This window comes from Schistocerca piceifrons, chromosome 3 (assembly GCF_021461385.2).
Source record: "Schistocerca piceifrons isolate TAMUIC-IGC-003096 chromosome 3, iqSchPice1.1, whole genome shotgun sequence".
Taxonomy (NCBI): Eukaryota; Metazoa; Arthropoda; class Insecta; order Orthoptera; family Acrididae; genus Schistocerca; species Schistocerca piceifrons.
This window is the reverse complement of record NC_060140.1, coordinates 202,776,303-202,798,625: the sequence shown is the minus strand read 5'-3', so window position 1 is coordinate 202,798,625 and position 22,323 is coordinate 202,776,303. Positions and strand designations below refer to the sequence as shown.

The 22,323-nt window shown below is 37.8% G+C and overlaps 1 protein-coding gene across 2 annotated transcripts in view; it reads left to right on the top strand.

Moving 5' to 3' along the window:
• LOC124788112 (chondramide synthase cmdD) overlaps positions 1 to 20,397 on the top strand; it is a 146,302-nt gene extending 125,905 nt beyond the window's left edge. For both annotated transcript variants that reach the window (XM_047255236.1, XM_047255235.1), the window contains exons 8-16: positions 5,446 to 5,642; positions 6,213 to 6,314; positions 6,469 to 6,559; positions 7,781 to 7,993; positions 8,415 to 8,577; positions 9,362 to 9,487; positions 12,928 to 13,065; positions 13,234 to 13,417; positions 19,677 to 20,397. In XM_047255236.1, the coding sequence (XP_047111192.1) occupies positions 5,446 to 5,642; positions 6,213 to 6,314; positions 6,469 to 6,559; positions 7,781 to 7,993; positions 8,415 to 8,577; positions 9,362 to 9,487; positions 12,928 to 13,065; positions 13,234 to 13,417; positions 19,677 to 19,814 (1,352 nt within the window). In that variant the 3' untranslated portion in view covers positions 19,815 to 20,397. The remainder of the gene's footprint in view (positions 1 to 5,445; positions 5,643 to 6,212; positions 6,315 to 6,468; positions 6,560 to 7,780; positions 7,994 to 8,414; positions 8,578 to 9,361; positions 9,488 to 12,927; positions 13,066 to 13,233; positions 13,418 to 19,676) is intronic.
• The last annotated feature ends 1,926 nt before the right edge of the window (positions 20,398 to 22,323 follow it).

Here is a 22,323-nt window from a genome sequence, read left to right as displayed (position 1 = left end):
TATGTAGGGGTTTGTGGTATTTTCCTAGATTAATCGCGTATAGTTAGTTCTAGAAACTTTCTGAGTAGGTTTCCGTGGCGTAGTTCGCGTCTGTCTTAACGATCATGCCTGTTCAGTTCTCTCAGCATCTGCGTCTACCTCCGGTTAAGCAAACCTGCGCCCATTCTTGCTACCCCTCCTTCGTATACGTTCAAATCCCCTTTAGTCCTGTTCAATATGAGTCCCACAAATTTGAACAATATTCTAGAATGGGTCGTACAAGTATTTTGCACGCAATCTACTTTACAGACTGATAGTTTTCCTACTGTTTCAAAAGTGAACCTAAGTCTGCCACCTGTTTTACCTATGACTGAGCAATCTCATGTCCCTACAAACTGTTACACACTGGCTTTTGTATGAGTTGACAGATTCCAACTGTAACTCATTTATATTGTAGTCATAGAAAAATACGATTTTTCGTCTTGTGAAGTAAAACATCAGCACTTCTTAAAACTTAAAGCAAGTTGCCGATCTTTGCGCTATGCCAAAATAGTATTAGAATTCGACTGAATATTTACCTTGGTTTCCTCAGATGCTATTTCATTATAGATAGTTCCATCATCTACGAAAAGTTTTATGTTGGTAGTGTTTTCTGCAAGTTCATTAATGAACTTGAACAGCAAGGGTCCAAACACACTTCGCTGGTCCAGAGCTTGAAGTTACTTCTAGACCTGTTTCTCTCAAATATAAAATCCTGTTTCTTCCTAACCAAGAAATCAATCCAGTAACAAATCCGCTCGATATCCTGTAAGAGCGTACTTTTTATAAGCATAAATGTGATACGTAGTGAAATACCTTTAAGAAGACAAACAATGCATTCATTCATGGCTTTCTGGACCTCATGTGAGAAAAGAGATAGTTGGGTTTCACACGATTGATGTTTCTAGAATCCATGCTGGTCGGTATTGAGGTCATTCTGTTCACAATACCTCATTACTAGAGATCGGATTATATGCATTTGCATATTTCACCGGTTATTGCATATTTTAACCAAAAACCAGTGACGATACATATTTTCGTTCTAAGTTTACAGTATTTTAAAAATTCAGACGGGTGGTTTCTAGCTCGACCTAGTTTGGATGTCACAGATTGATAGCAACCCAGAACTGCGTGCAATCGCTAACCGACTGGCCACTGCCTAACAAAATTATTAAAGAGGAGCAGGAGCACCCGGGGTCTGGTTAATCCCCTCCCCCGTCATGGCGTACGCGTCGGCAACAATTAAACTAAAGTTACCAAGCTTTTAGTAGCATGTCCATTGTTTAGCTTTCTATTTACTTGCACAATGTACACAGTTGAACGTGTAGTGTGTAACGTGTTGTACGCTATGCCGCCCAAAAAAAAGAAACGTAGTTTCGTGGATAGCTGACCATCCTGGAACATTTACATATGACGGAATTGTTTTATACTGTCGAGTTTGCGAGAAAAACGTTTCGTGCAAAAAAGGTTTCAGATACACCAGCATGTCAAGACAGGTTTTCATATCGGAAGAATGTAGAAGGAAAGACCACGAAAAGTTCTGACTACAGTAAGTTCCAGTAAGCAGGGGTTAGTCTAAATGTAACCAGAAAAAGTCGGTGTAACATGGAGCTATTTGAAGCATTCATTGCAAGCAATATTCCTCTTCAAAAACTTACAAACCCTATCTTCAGAGGCTTCCTGCACAACTATTGCTTATATCAAAATATACCAGATGAATCAACGTCGCGTAAAAATTACGTACTGACAATTTACCTAAATGTTCTGGAAGAAATTCGCGATGAACTCAAGGGGAGCATTATCTGGATTTCAGTTGACGCAATTAGACACTTGTAGCCGTTACATTGCAAATTTAAGTGTTGGTGCTTTAAAAGTGCCTTCTTCCTATTTAGCGGCCTGCAAAGAACTTAAAAGTAAATCATTCTACGATCGCCAGATTTGTGGATGAGGGTATTAGAAAAGATATTTCCAAAATCTTTAGTAGATGAAAGGGTGTTCGTGTTTATTTCAGATGCTGCCTCCTATGTGATCAAAGCAGAAAAATCCCCCAGAGTATTTTATCCCAATTTAAGTGACGTGCTTTGCTCATGGATTACATCACCTTGCTTAAGAAGTACGTTCCACGTTCGTGCGTGTAAATAAACTGATTTCATCCACAAAGAAAGTGTTTCTAAACGCTCATACTCGCATCAAGACGTACAAAGAAAAACTACCAAATGTGCCTTTTCTTCCCGAACCACGTTAACTCGTTGGGGTACGTTGGGTCGAAGCTATGTTGTGTTAAAATGAACATTTCGAGGCCATTGGGGGAAAGTAAATGACTCCGATACTGCCGGGGCTTTGGCAATTTGCCACTGCAAGGAAGCTTGTAATTACTCCAGAATTAAAGACACTGCTGTGATTAGCACTCATTTTTCGCATATAACTGCAAGTATCGACAAGCTTGAAACTCAAGGTTTGGCATTGAATGAATCTATTAAGTTAATGAATAAAGTTATTCTTATGAACTCGTCATTGCCGGAGGTATTCCCAAGAAAACTTAAAAGTTTGAAAACATCTGAAACAATAACTCAGGCTTTGAGCCCTTGTGCCAAATTGAAAGTTTTATTAATGGGATGGGTGAACTATTATCAGAAACAGTAAGCGCCAACATAGCACATATTTTCAAATACTGCCCAGTTACCTCAGTTGATGTAGAACGGTCCTTTTCTATTTATAAAAACGTTTTGAGTGATCTAAGACCCAGTCATAATACCGAAGATTTGGAACAGTACTTGGTCGTTTGCAACGGTAGAAAACTGTAAAATAAATTGTAAACGATGGTTTGGTCCAATAGTATTAATTACACGTTAATGCAGTTTAAAAAATTCATGATTGTATGTTTTTTTAAATAAAATGTTACGGAGTTTTTGAGCGTGACCCTCTGCGCGCAATATATCTCGAAGTTAGTGCTGTACGTATCGATTGTTTCGCTGCGACACGCGCATCGCATCCGCTTGCTACCGATAACAATAGCATAGAAGAAACATTTTTGAAGCAAGGTGTGCGTCCCCCTTTTGCAAATTTCTAGAAAATAATCCCAGAAATGCCCCCTTCCAAACCTGTACCAGAAAGTATTCAGAAAATATCAGCGTTCTAAATTTTCGCTTGGCCGGCGCTCTTCCTCGTAACTGATATGCACAGGTTCGACCTTAAGATATAATGCATGCAGTAACTACCACGTTTTTTATTTGATCTTGCATATTTCGATACATTTCATGCGTTGTTAAGCATTTTTCGTGCATATTTTAAGGTTTTTATGATGCATGTAATCCGGTCTCTACTCATTACATTATAGCCACAGCTAAAGTTCTAAGATTTTACGACAAATGGATGTCAAGAATATTGGAAGGTAGTTTCGAAGAACATTTCTGCTGCCCTTTCTGTAGATCGGTGTGATCTGTGCTTTCTCCTAGCCACTGGGCACATTTTTTTTGTTAAAGGGATCTTTGACATATTACAGTATGGTTAATTCAGCCACTCAGTCAGTATGGAATCTGACTGGAATTCTGTCCATCAGACGCTGGAGTTTTGGTCAGTTTTAAGATTCGAGCTGTTTCTCAATGCTGCAGAACTGTCGCTTGTCACTCATCTTAAAACGAGGCAATACTTAAGAGATTTCCATTGTAAAGGAACACATCAAAATAATGTTAAGCAGTTCTATTTTCTCTTTGATGTCCTCAATTTCAGTTCCTGTCTAATCCATGAGTGTCTGGACACTGTCGTTGGTGGCATTAACAGCCTTTACATACAACCAGATTTTCTTTCTGTTTAGTTATTCAATAATATACTGCTACAGTAGTCATCGAAAGCTTCATGCACTCCCTCGTGACAGCAAACAGCCAAATGTGTTCCATTCGGCATCTCTCAATTTGTAGCTACACGTTTTGTTTTACATCCATTTTGCAGTAGTTTCTTTACAGTGACTGTACAACATGGAAAACCCATCACACCGTGAACTTTCCTACTAAATATCTATCCAGTACATGGTTAAAATTTCTTTCAGACTTAAATCATGGTCCCATTACATGTCCCTGCCCTGAGCTACAAGTTCCCTCACGGACATGTGACACTACTGCCTCTTTATCTAGTTTACTGATCATACGAAATTCATATCCTTTTACTTATCCTTCGTTGTTGCTCCAACTGCTTCATTCTCGCTGATGGTGGCTGCATTGTCGACATCCTCAAAGGTCAGATCTATTTGTCATTGGATGCAATATAACTCCATCATGAATGGGGTTCCAAACTGTCTGATCAAGGTAGTTTCCAGAAAAGGCATTTAGTAATGTTTCGCAGGATGCTGTGTCGCACCTACGACTAACGAAACTAATTACCATAATCTCAGTTGATTGTTCAATAACTGAAGTCTCCTCTGATGATTACAGCATGGGTATTATTGAGGAATTGTGCCAGAGAATTGATGTTTTTTCCAAAGTTTTTGGTCACATCAGGCAATGAGTCAGGTGCTTGATGGAAGTATCCAGTCGTAATTTTATGTCACCAATGATAGACTTGCTCGAACAGTCTCACATGCAGCTTCGATTTCGGTCTCAGTGGATTTGAATTTCTTGTATTTTGTGACAAACACACCCTCTCCATATTCCATTAGCCTGTACTTTCTCTGTACCTTCGATCTTTCCATCATAAAACTGGAATGTTCCAGTTTACCAGTGGTACATGGGGAGAGTCACGTGATTTAAACGAGTGGCAGTGACAATGATTTGGGTTATATTGTGGTTGGTGTATTGACTTTTTACAAGTTAGAGCAACATCATCAATGAAAAACTTTAACAAAGCCAAAATGGCAAACTTTGTCAAACTAAATTGACAAAAAATCTTTGGAGGTTGGTTAAGTTAGTAAATGGACAAGTAATCCACCTACCCACTCACTCAGTGATCATACTTAGACAAAGAGAGGAAATGACAAAGCAAAGTCTGAACTTGTTTCATTGCACTAGATTGTACTATGGATCTTCCTTTCCATCATTCAAATGCCAAAATGACAGATATGAGGTACATCAAAGAAGATAATCATTCAACAAAGGAAAAGAGACTGGAGTCAATGCCAAAACAGAGGATTACTATGAAGATTTAATTTGAACACTCATAAAAACTGAATGAACGTAATTAATACTTATTTTTATACTACACCACATTACAAAACATTAACCTGTTGTTTGTTATATGCTCTGAATTTTCCACTATGCACCCTAATGCAGATACCCCATACTTCACTGTCTCAATAAATGACAAAATTTCTTATCATTTGGATGGCATAAGGTAGTCGTACAACAATTTAATATTTTAAAATTATGCTGATGTATAATGTAAATGTTGCAATGTTTGCACACTTGATGACACTAATAATAGTTTTCCATTGTTTAGATTATTCTCGTCTCTATCGAACTGGAGACTATGCCAGAGTCATTAAAGGTGTGCTCATCTATGAAGGAAGAACAGATTCCCAAATAAAAGTCAGAGGACACAGAGTCGACATTTCTGAGGTTGAGAAAGCAGTCAATTCTGTCCCAGGGGTAGATAAAGCCGTTGTATTATGTTATAAACCTGGAGAACTTAATCAGGTAGGTAACAAAAGAATCCTCCTTACTAAAACAACCAGTCCTCTCTCTCTCTCTCTCTCTCTCTCTCTCTCTCTCTCTCTCGAACTTGGCTCTTTATATTGTCTCACCTTCTACATGTAAATGTATTAACTAAACTTCATGCTATATTATAATGCTTCTTTCTGACTGCCGTTAGTCCGTATTTGGGCAGAAGTATTTCGCAGTTGTCCCATAAATGTACGTGGAAGGTATATGCATGAGAGCACTCGCAATCGGCTTCCATTTTTAGTATGGATGAAGTTTCAATCCACTGGAAAGGCTAAGACAGGTCTTATCTCAGAATAGACTGAGAAAATTTCACTATCTGTTACAAACAACTGAAATGGGTGAAAAGTCTGTTTACTGTATAATATTCAATGAGGCAAGCAATATTGTTTGTCACAGTAAAGGGTCTTTCCTTTGGCAGTAAATGATACACAATTTGGATAAATAAATTTTAATGGAAAATTGAAGGTATCCTAAAATGTAAATCTGTGTTAATTTAATAATGAATTAGAAAACTATAAGTAATTTAGTGTCTCCTTGTTCCAGGCCCTTCTAGCATTTGTAACAGTTAGCGAAGAAAATCCATTGACTGCAAGTGAAATTAAGGACACACTAAATGGTTATCTTGCTCCATATATGATGCCAGAGGTAAAAGCAATCTTCACTTACGTACTTTCATTTTGATTCTACTTTTAGTAATTTGCAGCAAATTCTCCAAAGCAGTTTTATTGTTAATGATCACAATTTTCTTATTAGTGTTTCTTTTTGCATATTTTTTAAGATGCAACTGTTATTTTCACAGGTTTTAGTCATTGACAGTATCCCATTACTTGTGAATGGCAAGACAGACAGGCAACAGCTGCTACGTGATTATGAGGAAATCTGTGTCAATGGTAATACACAATAAAATCAAATGTATTGATATTGTTATGGCATTTCTGGGATGTTATGGGTAAATAGAAACACACATTGTACCAAAAAAATTAACATACATTTCAGGAAACTAGAAACTTGAGAGATGAAGTAAATTTCCTCCCCCCCCCCCCCCCCACACACACACACACACACACACACACACACAAGACTGTTGTGACTGGCAGGCTTTTGAAGCCAGTGGTTCCTTCGTCAGGCAGAAGGGTTGAAGGGGGAGGAGGAATGGTGAAAGAAATTGACTGGAGAGGTCTAGGAGAAAGGGTAGATTTTGGGAAAGTCTCCTAGAACAGCAGGGCAGGGAAGACTTAGCACACGGGATGAGAGAGAAATACTAATTGTTGGGGACTGCATCAGGTGAGATTTGAAACCCCAACAATCCGTCTTTCCTTCTCATCCTGTACGGTATGTCTCCCCTGACCTGGAGTCTGGTAGATTTTCCCAAAATCTAGTCCTTTTCCTTCAGTCTTCTTCCTTCCCCTTAAACCATTCTGCCTGAAGGAGGAGCCACTGGCTCCGAAAACGTGCCAATCACAACAGTGTTTCATGTGTGTGTTCAGCTGCCGCATGGAAAGTAGATCTTTTATCTATCCCATTAAATAATTTCATCAATAATTGATTGTCTTCATTGTTATATGTTTATAACAAGTAACACATACATTTATTGAACAACATTATAATTTTGATCTCGAGCTAAGGAAAATGCAGGCAACCTCTGTCTTAGTGTGAATGACACTCAACTGCTGCTTACTTTAAAAAATAAAACTTAAAATTAAATTTCAGAAAGTGATAGAGGCTTCAATCTGACCACAGAAATGTAGATAAGAATGTAAAAGCAGTCTTATTTTCCTAATAATTAAAGATATATTGCAAAAAGTTGATAAATTCGCCTGACACTTCAGGACACTTTTTTTTACGCAAGAAATACTGTATTCCGAATTACATGCAATGTAAACAGATATCTGGCTTCTAAAATGAAAGCTTGATTCAGATATTAGATGTAAACATGATAAAACTAATTTGGATCAAATTTTGGTAATTATAACATTCACATTTTATCACTATATTGGTGCTGAAGCGAAGTCCCACTTGCTTAGCAAAACAGCAAACTGACTTTTGTCATTTGTGTCAGTACATTCAACAGCAAGATAACTTTTGAAACAATTTTCTTTTTCATTTCCCAGGTTCCCAAACTGTCACATCTGAAATTGATTACTCAGGAGTACCAGAGAAACAAATGAATGCAGCAGTAGTGCTTTTTGAAACTGTTGCAGCTGTTCTTGGCAATCCTGTAAATGCAAAGCTGAGTCTTGAATCAAATTTTTATGAAGTGGGTGGAAACTCTTTGAATTCTGTGTACCTTGTAACCAGGCTGAGAGATCGAGGATACATTATTGGTAAGTGAAAATTCAGGTGCATTTCCTATAAACGAGTGATACTATTAATCAAGTTCCAAAACATTTCTTCAGTAATACAGTTAAACATTGCTATGGAGAGCTCATAGAACTATACCGTGTGTCATTCATGTTGGACTGTTTTGACGATAAAAGTTAAAATAAAACAATTCATCTTTCTCAGTGAGGTTACATTTGCATAGTGAGGCAGTGGAGTGAGTCATAATAAAATCCTGTTTCTGCCATTCCACTCACTATTATAGCATAATAAGAAATAAATCTGTTAACTTCTTTTTTGTGTGTGTTTATTTAGATATCTCTCTCTCTCTCTCTCTCTCTCTCTCTCTCTCTCTCTCTCTCTCTCTCTCTCTCTCTCTCTCTCTACTACACAATAAGTGATACTAAAAATCCTTTATTTCTGAAGGTATATCCGACTTCATTTCTGCCAAGAGCTTTGCAGAAGTGCTAGACCGTATGTCTCCAGAGGATGAAAGCACTAACTCGACTACTTTGGCTACTAAGTCCACTGCACTGTCAAGATATAGATCAAGAATGCTTGCAAATCCATACAAAGCCGATGTTGCCAGGTTAGTGGAGCATTTGTAAGAGATTAAAGGAATATTAAAATTGAATGATGCATAATCATCATAGTATTGACAGGCCTGGATAATTTTTCTATGTAAAACTTGAACCCCAAACTTGAGAAACCAGTTCATTATGTCTTTTAAATTTTTATAAAATGACAGGAAACAAGAGTGAGTGAAGCATGAGTGTTAGGTTTATAACTTAATGCATGTCAAAGAGAGGAAGAGGAAAACAATGAATGAATGGGTTATAAAAGAACATTCCTGTAAGAAACATTTTCCCATACTATAGAGTTGATTTTATGGTAGACAATAAGCTTCTAAAAAGTACCTCAGCAACTATATTAGCCATATTATTAACATATTTTTCCATGGTCAGTGTTACATACTCCATAATGCACCCTGAAGCAAAATGTGATATTTGCACACACAAGAATCAATTTTGAAACTGCTCGGATCTTTCTCAACACTTTTTCTCATAATCGTACTGTTCTTCTTACCATTAAGACAATGAAAAAATTCTCATTCAAAATTTAAGTTCCTGATCCTACTAGTGTGTGCTGATTGCACGTAATTTCCTTTTTTCCCCTTTTGTCAGACATTTTTCTGTTTTCATAAATTATGCCATACCTAATGTTTCCAACTTAATGAGCAATTTATACGTTCTCATTTGTAATTTGGTAAGCTTTTGTTATCCATGGATTTGAAATAATTTGTATTTTACCATTTTTTCTATATTGTATTATTTATGGTGTGAAAGATTCTTCATGTCTGCTTTCCATTTTAGGATGGTCACTGACAGTTTCTATGAAAAAGCTGACTTGGAGCAGTGGCTAGTACCACGCATTCCCAGAAGTGATTATGAGAATCTAGTTGACGCTTTGTGGCAACCACTTGTAGAAAAGAACTACAGGTATGTGTTTCATTAGATTCAATAAGTTATTTCTTTCACCTCTAGAAAGTATAATGTAATTTGAGAGAGAAAAAAATCTACTCACAGAGTACGGGCAGGGGTACAGGTATAAAACGTATTAAGTGTGCAAGGAGAGGGTTCCTTCTTATAATGTCCGGTATGTCTCCCCCGACTAGGGGACACCAGGTGACCTTTCCAAACTGGATCCCTTTTCCTAAATCTCTCAAATCCTTTTCCTTCACCTCTCCTCCTGCCCCTTCAACCCTTCTATCAGGAGCTGCCACTGGCTCTGAAAGCTTGCTTACATAATACCTTTTATATACATTCCCCTGCTGCCACTTAGTGAGTAGACTTTTATCTATCCAAGTACATTATACTTTCACAAATTCATTTTTTCTCCTTCGGGACGACAGATTAGAACATTTTATTTTATACAGTGCATACTAAACTATCCATTATGATCAAAACAGATACTTAGTAGCTAACACACTGGACTACCATTCAGGAGAAGCAACATTCAAAGCCCCCCATCTGCCAGTTGAGATTTATATTGGACTTGGTGTCCTTTAAATCATTTATAGTGAAAGCCAAAATAGTTTATTTGATAATTGGACAATTTCCTTTCTCACCATGTTTCAGTCAAAGCTGATTCAGTTTCTATTAATCTCATTATCAATAGTGTCTAAATTCTAATCTTTTGTTCCTCATGAAATGAATCCACTAACATAATAGAAAACTTATACAAAAGTATGGGAATTTTATAGGATTTTTTCACATATGTTGTTACTTTATGAGAAATCCAAAGTCATAAAATAACTAAGACCAAAACAAGTGTACATAGTACACTGTGTAGTTTCAAAAATTGTTCTTGTGAAAAATAATTTGTAGTAAAAGGACATGTGAATGTTGACGGCACTACGCAGGAGCTGCTGTTGTTGGTGCTTCAGTTACTATTCCCAACACAACCACCTAAAACTATTAAAACTACCACTATTGCCAACACCATAGACTCTGCTCAGACTGCATAATTCATTATGATAAATGTCATAGAAATCATTCTCATTATTGAGAAATATGGCAGTGTTCAAAGAACTGAAATCACAGTCAGGAGAAATGGATTGGTACCCTGTCAAGTTGTATAGATTTTCTGTTGCGTACAAAATAATTCGTGTGAATCTAGTAATTGTTTCTTTGATAAGCTTATGAGCAGTTTCTCCTCAAATACTTCTCCAGCACATCTAGTGCCCCAACATGGCATTGAATTTCAGCTCAACTTAACAGATGAGTTAATAAGGAAGAAACAGAGAGAACATAATGTGGCAAACAAAATATAAGGATGATTGTTTATGTGGCTATTGTCCCTGTTTCTCCAGTAAACAGGGACTTTAAAACATTAATGTGAGAAAAGAGCAGTGCTGCCTTCACCATACGGAGAATTAGGTTGGTTTGAGAGCCAAAATTTTGAGAGAATCTGTAAAATTTTGGGTGTAAAAGACAAATGTCAACAAACTGGGATTCACATCTATTTACGTTGTCGACAGATTGCCTCCTGAGCAGCTTCACGTACTTTTTCTCCCACTTTTCTACCACACATGCACCAATGAAGTGCAACCCCACTCAACAATTACATACACCGATTGACAATTCTCTGATAATAGCAGCTATGCCTGTGCCACTCACCGTTATGAGAGGTGATATCCTCAGCCTTTGTTAATCTGTCTCTTTTTCCATTTTTCTTACAATTAAATTGTATTATCCATCTAAACAACACAATAGTTAAATTTAGAACAATTTTTTTTGTGGGGGTGGGAATATAGTGGGATCACAATGAGTAATGAAGGATTCCACAAATCATATTCCTGATCTATGGGTTGAACATACATAGTGCTGTCTGTGGAACAGACGCAGGAACACGTTTCATAGTTAAAGCCTGTGGAACACAAAATCTGTCAAATTTTGTCATTCTTGTCTCGTGCAGTCTCATGCAGCCTTTGTGCAAGGCGTTGTGTGTATCTACATAGGTTATTCTTCTCACTTGCCACATTTAAAATTTATATCTACCAGATGCTATGATGAAAAAGTTTTCCTTTTGCTTTAAAATTTGCTGTAACTTTGACTTTACATTTCTCAATAATTTTCTAAATAATGATTAAGTAATAATTTATCTGCATGGGTTACATTGTATAAAAATTGTTTTCTGAAAAATAGTTTAAATTATACCTGTAATAAATGTGAAATGCACATACATATCATCTCACTATGTCAGTGTTCCTATGGCTATATGATGGACTAATTTGTTCCAGCAGCAAATAATATTCTCTAGTTTCATCAACAACACAAATTACTAATTAGCTGGCACTGAAAGAACTTAAAAGCATGATATCTGAATGCATTTCTAATATTCACATGCATCATAAACCATTTTAACATACTTTACTGTATTGAGGCATACAAGTTTAACTATACTGCTCTTTATTCATATGATATAACTAATAACTTCTCCTTGTTCCTCCCATTTTTCATTTTTTTCTTCCTTGGTTGTAACTACACAGTTAGTTCCTAATCTCCATCACTCCCATTTCATTTTTTGGCACTTCTGCTTTTCACATGCTACTTCACATCACCCACTTTCAGGGTTTTTCCTCATGTCACCATTCTATCCCTAACCAGTGAACAGCATCACTATACCCTGTATCTGGCAAGTTTCATTTTGTTTGGAATGTTCATTATAAGCCATTCAATACATTAAGACATTGGCCTTGTCAACATGTAAGATACAGTTAATAAATTTCAAACATCTTTATAAGTAATGAAAAGTATGATAAGAAGAGCAAAATGCCAGTTTTTAACATCTATGCTAACGGTATTGCTGAAAAGAATATATGGTACCTACAACATGTACTAAGTAACTAGCAAGTACTTAGCTTCAGGATACGAAATTCTAAACACTGCTGGTAGTCACATATGAAAATAGAAAACTGTCCTTTGTTCAGAAAAGAAAGAGGAACAGACTGGAGAAGGTTAGAGAGAATAGATAGGTCACTCTGACCCAAGACTTGGAGGGAATTTAATACTATTATTCTAGTAATTAAGCATTACAGCAATAGACAACATGGCGACAAAGAATCTGTCCCCTCCTCCTCCTTTCTAAGCTTCTCCAAACTATACCTCTTTCCCTCCTGAGTAAGAAAATAAGTTCTGCTGGGGCGTATGATAGCTTTTTCTAACTTTCATTTCTGTCTGTCAGCAGTACCCAGAATTTTAATTCCTGAAGGTAAGTGTTAGAATGGTTGACTATCTCCTTGTAATACTACAGTTTTATCAACTGAACTTTCCTTTTAATACTAAAATATGTTTACTCACTTTAAAATTTGAAACATATTTCATTTTCAAAGCAAATTTAAAGTTTAAATCATGACAGTACCAAAATTATGTTGCAGTTTCATTGTTGAAAATGAAAATGGTGAACCAGTTGGAGTAGCATTTAACTTTGATGCACATGACGAACCACCTGTTGAAATACATAGTGACCTCATTATTGTATTTGATTTTCTGGAATATTTGGAAGGGCCACTGAGGTAAGAATGAAAATTATGAACAATATTTGTCATAAATTCATTAAAGTAATTTCCAAAATACAAAACAATAAAATCTTATGTCACCAAGTGACCAACACATTTAGTTTTCATTTAGTTCAATCATACATATCTCTTTGCAAATAAAATAATAATTTTTTCTCTACCTAGGGATCGACAACTACCACAAGGTAAGGGTCAAGTACTGCACAGTTTCATGATGGCCACAAATCATTCCTTGAGCTATCAACAAAATGTTGAAGTCATACAATTTATGGAAGAGGAAGTTATGAGACTAGCCAGGAACAGAGGATTTGCTGGAGTATTTACAACCAACACAAGTCCACTAACACAGGTAACAAAAAGCTGTTCTTATGTAGTAACAGTTAAGATAGCATTGTCACATGTTACATATATAACTTGAGGTACAAAATCTTACTTTATAGGAACCTACATAACATGCTAAATACTGCATTTAAGCAACTAAATAAATCCAGACAAACTAAATAAGATGATTAAGGCAACAGCTGCAGATCTGCTTATCTAGATTTTGGCAACAACTGTTGTAATTTAGCAGATCAGTGTAGTTTATGTAGACAAGAGAGTTGTGTGAAATGTTCATATGCAAAAATAGAAAAGGAAAACTGGAAAGATTAGCATATAATTGTACAAAAATGAGAAAGAGGCTAAAATGAACATGTACGCCCAGAAACAATGGAATCTGAAGATGATCATGTGATAATCAAAATGGGTCACCATTAATAAATATGCTATGTTGTCTAGACTGTGACAGTTAATTTCAAAGTCAGTAGAAAAGTCAGCACATATGTTGAAGGAATAGCCTAATGTGCTTCATTGATTTACAGGCATTGTGTTGAATGGTGTTGTGTAAATGGCACAGTATTTCCCCAAGGTAACTGCCTATTACCTGCATGTGCAACTCAGAAATACCTAGATACTAGCTGTGGGCCTCAACAGACATGCATGGCAAGTTGTTGGTGTCTTTCTTACCTATCCTGGCTTCAATTCCCCAACTGTGTTAACTCGTTGCACTCATTTGTCTGAGGCCATTGATGCCTTAGTGTTGTTAGTGTCAGTTCCCATGCACTGCTGAGTTGAAATTTCATGTCCCTGTTTGATAAGTCATTATATATATCTAAACTGACTGCTTCTTAAACGGTTCAAATGGCTCTGAGCATTATGCGACTTAACTTCTGAGGTCATCAGTCGCCTAGAACTTAGAACTAATTAAACCTAACTAACCTAAGGACATCACACACATCCATGCCTGAGGCAGGATTCGAATGTGCGACCGTTGCGGTCGCTCGGTTCCAGACTGTAGCGCCTAGAACTGCAGGGCCACTCCGGCCGATGCTTCTTAAATGCTGGAGGTGTAGAATGTAGAGGCAAATGAGAGGATCTTGGTCTCTTCGTACTTCATGCCATGACTCATATCAAGACAGTATTCAGCAGCAAAAAGATATTTTTTTCTGGCTGATCCAAGAAGCAGTTGAAATACATATTGCTAAAGACTTAACAGAGACATGGGATTTAAACTCGGCAACATGCGGGATCAAGCATTGTGACAGTAAGGTGGCTTTTGCACCAGACAATTGAAAGTAATGAGTTGACAGACGATGCATCGAAGCCAGGACTGTAAAGCTGGTCACAAACACCTCACTCGCACATGTTTCGGGGTCCTCAGCTGGTGTCTCAGGTGTCTTGTACTGTGTATGTGTAGTCTGTGGTCTGTTTCTCCAGCAAATGCCTCGATTATATCCCTGCCTTTTCTGGCAAACCAGTGCACAACTTGGTGAGCCACAGCAGCAAACATTGCACCTTATGATAATGGACAGCTGTCACATGGAAATATTGTGCAGTTTACAAATCACCGACATAGGCAATAAATGTCAACCATTCAGGCAGTTACTATGTCAGAAAAGCCTCAAACAGCACATAAAAACTGTAAGCTTTATGGATTAATTTGGAGGAAGCAACAAGGTCGAATGAACTGGAAAGACAAACTGGGTGAAGCAAATAAAAGTTCATTCCAAATATTTTCTAAACTTCTCTGAAGGGTAGGGAAACTGTCTTAATTGCAACAGATAAATGTACCAGAAGTTGGAGAAAGAAATATGTGAACTGAAATGACAGCTGTCCTGAATAGTGTTACAAAACAAATTTTAAATTGTGTGTAATTGTGGAGACATTAGTAACAAGCAACTGAGGTGGCAATCTTTCACTGTTTGTTCAGAGTAATCTTTGACTAGCCATGTTCCATTAGCCCAGCATACACTCCGTAAAGACTAAAACAGCTCTGTCTCATTAACTATCCTAATCCTGTTGGTGGATCATAATTTCCATTAAAATTCATTCTATAACAGGTACTGGCCCCACAGCATCATGAAAGGGTTTTAGTGGAATTTCGAAGTAGTGGAGAAGAGTTAGTGTCAAGCAGTATCTGTGAAATTGTTGGATGGCTGATCTGCTAAAAGAAATATACCTATTTAAACGAGGTCTCAGTGAAGTTTGGGTCTAGAACACAGTTTCATAATATTTCATCTGTAATAAGAATGTCAACTGATATGACACAACTTTCATTCTAGTTTCAAACCAGTGAAATCAGATGTTCCACTAAATGATTGCAAACATTCGACCATGCCAGTATCTCTATATCTGCCATTATTTTAGTACAGAAAGTAACAGCAAAAAGAGAACACAGCTTGATAGATGTTAGACCCATACCTGATTCAAAATCAAAGCCAGAGTACTCATGTGATTTGTAATATACTTGAGATGTAAATTTTGCCTGTATATATAATGGTATTTCTCTATAATAGAGGGAAACATTCCACGTGGGAAAAATTATATATAAAAACAAAGATGAGGTGACTTACCGAACGAAAGCGCTGGCAGGTCGATAAACACACAAACACAAACATACACACAAAATTCAAGCTTTTGCAACAAACTGTTGCCTCATCAGGAAAGAGGGAAGGAGAGGGGAAGACGAAAGGAAGTGGGTTTTAAGGGAGAGGGTAAGGAGTCATTCCAATCCTGGGAGCAGAAAGACTTACCTTAGGGGGGAAAAAAGGACAGGTATACACTAGCACACACGCACATATCCATCCACACATACAGACACAAGCAGACATATTTAAAGACAAAGAGTTTGGGCAGAGATGTCAGTCGAGGCAGAAGTGTAGAGGCAAAGAAGTTGTTGAAAGACAGGTGAGGTATGAGTGGCAGCAACTTGAAATTAGCGGAGATTGAGGCCTGGCGGATGATGAGAAGAGAGGATATACTGAAGGGCAAGTTCCCATCTCCGGAGTTCGGATAGGTTGGTGTTGGTGGGAAGTATCCAGATAACCCGGACGGTGTAACACTGTGCCAAGATGTGCTGGCTGTGCACCAAGGCATGTTTAGCCACAGGGTGATCCTCATTACCAACAAACACTGTCTGCCTGTGTCCATTCATGCGAATGGACAGTTTGTTGTTGGTCATTCCCACATAGAATGCATCACAGTGTAGGCAGGTCAGTTGGTAAATCACGTGGGTGCTTTCACACGTGGCTCTGCCTTTGATCGTGTACACCTTCCGGGTTACAGAACTGGAGTAGGTGGTGGTGGGAGGGTGCATGGGACAGGTAACCTGTTAGTTCATCCCTATGAAATCCCCAAACCACCTTCCCCACCCTCTGGCTCCTATCCTTGTAACTGCCCCCGATGCAAAACCTGTCCCATGCACCCTCCCACCACCACCTACTCCAGTCCTGTAACCCGGAAGGTGTACACGATCAAAGGCAGAGCCACGTGTGAAAGCACCCACGTGAATTACCAACAGACCTGCCTACACTGTGATGCATTCTATGTGGGAATGACCAGCAACAAACTGTCCATTCGCATGAATGGACACAGGCAGACAGTGTTCGTTGGTAATGAGGATCACCCTGTGGCTAAACATGCCTTGGTGCACAGCCAGCACATCTTGGCACAGTGTTACACCGTCCGGGTTATCTGGATACTTCCCACCAACACCAACCTATCCGAACTCCAGAGATGGGAACTTGCCCTTCAGTATATCCTCTCTTCTCGTCATCCGCCAGGCCTCAATCTCCGCTAATTTCAAGTTGCCGCCACTCATACCTCACCTGTCTTTCAACAACTTCTTTGCCTCTACACTTCTGCCTCGACTGACATCTCTGCCCAAACTCTTTGTCTTTAAATATGTCTGCTTGTGTCTGTATGTGTGGATGGATATGTGCGTGTGTGCGAGTGTATACCTGTCCTTTTTTCCCCCTAAGGTAAGTCTTTCCGCTCCCGGGATTGGAATGACTCCTTACCCTCTCCCTTAAAACCCACTTCCTTTCGTCTTCCCCTCTCCTTCCCTCTTTCCTGATGAGGCAACAGTTTGTTGCAAAAGCTTGAATTTTGTGTGTATGTTTGTGTTTGTTTGTGTGTCTATCGACCTGCCAGCGCTTTCGTTCGGTAAGTCACCTCATCTTTGTTTTTATATATAATGGTATTTCTCTTCACATAAAATGCATTTGTAAGTTATTGAGCTTTGAGAAATCTCCTTTTTCTGAAGATAGTGAAACGAGAATAGATGTGCACAAATTTAAATGCTTGTATTATATAGCAAGCCTTGACATATAACACAAAAGCTGTAGGACATGACAGAACAAAAAAAATTTACTCTGGTGTGAGCCTCATCACAGTTATTCCCCAGTGACCATGGCATCCCTTCCATGCTAAACTCTCTTGTCTTAAGCAAATGTCTTGTTTGAAGTTTCTTCTTTATTGATATTTACAGTTACTGCTTGTTAATAGGAACCCGATTGCTTGTTAACTTCTTTTGGCTCTTTAAAGCTTTAAACAGCAGAATGTTTCTGGTGAGAAGCAGCAGTATTTTCCCCACCTCTGATTTAAGATGTATCACAACATTACTTTTCTTTTCCTACCATTCAATAGTTACAAAAGCTACACAATATTGATTTTTGATCTTTTGTTGGACATCATAGTCACTTAACCCATTCTTGACAATGATACAGACAGCACCAACAGGTTATACACAGTAAAAGCATAACCAAAAGTAATTCTAATCGCACCTTGGAGAAATACTTTCATGTAGTCGAAATATGTTGACAGTTTTTGTATTCCAGTAACTAGAGTGCAGAATGTGGGCACTATAAACTGGCAGGTTGCCATGGCTGTAAACAAACTGGAATCGAACTACATGGGCAGAGGAGCAGTGTGGGGAAACAAACCCCACTTCCCTCTTGCACTACAGCCACCGTACACTCAAGTTTTCTTTTTCTGTCAAAGCAGAACAGACACATGGTCTCATGGATCACCAAGCCTTTCTACTGATGTGAGGATCCTTATCAAACTGTGATTGACCAGGACTGGTCTCTCCACTCATTTCAACCTAAGAAAGGAAAAAGAGTGACATGCAGCAAAAATTATTCTGTAATTGCTACTATGCAATTGCTTGCTCAGGTTGGCAGTTTCATTAATGAGGTAGTTCAAACAAACTTCTACTGGTATTTGACCAAATCACAGCTTGAAACACCCTCCATCCAAAACTGTCATATTAAGAACTTCAGCTAGCAGACATAAGTATTTCTTTGTTCTAAGATGCTAGGTGCCAGGGTTGGATCTCGCACTTCATTAGCCGTGTGTATATTGTACAGGCTATTAAACTGGCCATACCTGGTATGGCACCAAGGAGTCAAGCACACTGATACATCTTTGCATTCACACATTTTTTTTATTTTCAAACAGTTTCCTATGAACATTCTTTCCAATTGAGCTTTAATAGATGATGTGCAATAAGAGTTACGAAAAACTGGGGGGGGGGGGGGGGGGTACATTTTGGTATTTATATATACAGGAAATAAAGCTATAATGTGGAAGTAAAGCTATGATGTACTATGTCTGATAAAATAGTTCATCTGCTATAAAATAGCATTTATTAAGTGATTATCCATCTTTCCTTCTATATTCACATTTGTCCCAAAATGCAAATTTTTAAACTCTACTCGTTAATAATACATACTTTAAGTTGGTTTTTCCTGTTTTCATTCTATATAACTTCCTGTTTTAAATGATTTGTTAATTTACAGTTTGCCATTTCATTTTGTCATTTAACTTTCTCCCTTGATCTATCGTGGTTTACTCTGACTTCTGTTAACATTTTCTTCCTTGCATGGCACCTGACTCACTGATTCCAGTTTGTTGGTATATATTTTAAATATTTAAAGCATCTCATTGTTTCCTTCTGAATTCCATATTCCAGCACTTTATCTACACTTACAAGCTGAATTCCAAGCAATTTTTCTTTCTCAATTGTGTACACATTATATTACTTTCACCTGAAAGGACAAATGATCTCTCACTGTTTTCTGATTTTGTGTATAATGTGATAATGTTCTCATCATTTGGAGAACTTTTTGAAGCCATCACTCTCAATGCTCTGCATCTTCTGAGTTTTAAATGGGCATTCGAACTATTATTATTGGTGATAGCGTATGGTTGGATGTCATATGAATGTAATTACAAATTTTGGCTCATTTGTAGCTGTGAAATCTAAATAATGAACCTTATTGTTTCAGCAACTTGGAACTGATGTGTATGATTACAAAGTCCTACTCGACTATCAGGTAAACACTTATGTGGCCCCTGATGGGTCAAAACCATTTGGAGAGGCTCCTGACTGGCAAAGGGCTGTCTGCTCTTGGAGACCTGTTTGAGGAGCAGGGTAACAACTGCAGTTTTTGAACAAAGCTTCAGAACTTGCACAAAAAGACTGCACTGCGCATCATCATCATCATTTGTAAATTACTCCTGCTCCATAATGTACATACAATAAAATATTAGCAGTGATGAAGCAGTATGCTGTAGACATTAGACAAATTGACAAAGGTACTAATTAAATGTATCCTGCACAGATGTATACACACTTCTTTTGAAAATCTTCAGTAGTTTTTTAAATGTGTTACAAAATTGTGTGACAAAGTATCTATAAGTACAAGTTAAGAACTTAAAGATGTCTGTAATTTCACAGTGCCTTATTTCTGCTAATATTTATCTCAGTGTAAATACTCAGTATTTATTTAAATAGTATTATGTGACTGACTGAGTTGCTTGCAGTGTACATGTAACACCATAAGAGAAAACAATTAGACAAGAACAAAATGCTTTTCAAAGTGACCATAGTGCACTTAAATGCTTTACAGTAATATGTGATAAGACTCTCAGCAAATGATGGAAATAAGCAAATAGTTCACTATTTTATACTTGAACTGTAATGTAAATAAAATATTTTCAAGTAAAGGTATACACTTTTATTAGCAATGCTTTCCCCTGTGAAAAAGTGTTTATTTCAAGCCAAGATATAATACAAAACTTCTCTCATAATTAAGAAATAGCTTCTTAACTGACCGCTGACAGTCTGAACCTTTCTAACAAAGTAAGTATACACATTGTGCGAATCCAGAGTTAAGAAATGTATTGGTTGGGTGAAAATACTCAATTCTACTTTAACTCAGTTAAGTATAAAAATGTCAGCATTCTGTATAAGTGCGCTCTCTCTCTCTCTCTCTCTCTCTCTCTCTCTCTCTCTCTCTCTCTCTCTCTCTCTCTCTCTCTCTCTCTCGCGCTCGCTCTCTCTCGCGCTCGCTCTCTCTCTCTCTCTCTCTCTCTCTCTCTCTCTCTCTCTCTCTCTCTCGCGCTCGCTCTCTCTCTCTCTCTCTCTCTCTCTCTCTCGCGCTCGCTCTCTCTCTCTCTCTCTCTCTCTCGCGCTCGCTCTCTCTCTCTCTCTCTCTCTCTCTCTCTCTCTCTCTCTCTCTCTCTCTCTCTCTCTCTCTCTCTCTCTCTCTCTCTCTCTCTCTCTCTCTCTCTCTCTCTCTCCCCCCCCCAATCTCCCACTGCTTCCTCTCCCTCTCATGTGCCCTTTATATCACTGTGAGTGACTGGTGGTTTTCATTCCTGTTTTGTGTGTATGTCAATGACTCAGCACTAGTGGTAGTCAATGAGTAATCTCCTTTACTCCAAAATTATTTACATTATGCCAGAATTTCCCCCACCACTTTTACATAAGAATAATGTATCATCTTGGGTGAAAACAGGTACCAAAATGGGGAAATGTAACACATCATTTGCAGCTGCAGTGCATAGACACAAGTAATATTAGAGTGTAGCTTTATCCTTCAAGTTCTTACACTCTTTCTAGTGTAAGTACACTCCCTCTCACATGCAAACACACAAATATGTGAACACTTGGCCTTGTGGTCACTACAGCTAAACATCCTGGGGTGAAATAGTGTTTCAAATTCAGGGGTTTGGAGGGTAGTTGCATTGTGCCGTTCAGTTTTGTAATAGGCCATAACTGTGGGTGGTAGAGAAGAAGAAAGAAGTGGAAATAGAATGAATGCAAAATGGGAAATTAGCTGTAAATAAGAATAGGAAGACTGTGACAAATGTATGACAAGAAGTTGTGTTACATGAATGGAAGAGAGCCAAACGAGCACCATCACAGTAATGGGAATTAACTGTTTTGACTTGCTACAGGAATAGTCAGGTTTTCAGCACCATACTGACTAAGTAAATATTTCTGATTTGTCAAGACAGAAATGAGGATGACACCACTTCCAGCAAAACATTGCACTTGCATACTGCTCACATAACCCAAAACACACCGAGATGTTTGTCAGCTCCCCTGGACAACATGGTAATGGTACTTTTCCCCAGTTTATCATGTGCGGAATATTTTGTTGCAGTATTCGGATTGATTACATTACTAGCAACATCAAAATACCAAGCAGATACTTTTTCAGGAAATGAAAAAAATCTCAAATATTATGTAATGTTTGTTTCCCACTAATAACAGTTTTATTTGACCATAAATACAAATGTAACTAGTACTGGAAAAGAAAACTTTCAAATTAAATACAGAAAAAGTTAAATGTATTAAAATTTAATTACAACTGTCTTTTTAAAGTGGCTCACCAACATATGTTTCTGTTAAAATATGGTATTTCGTATCCATATAAAGAAGCATAGATAAAAGATCTGTCTTTTTTGGCAGTTGGTTTAGGTGATGGATTTAACTGAGGAAAATCCTCCACACAGGTCACATTTTGCATTGTATACCATTTCTTGAAGATTCAGTAAGCATTCCATTCCTCAATTTCACTGAAGGTTTTATTGACCAGAATTTCGTTGGAATGCTCACTGTAATTCAAGAATGGGGTCAACTTG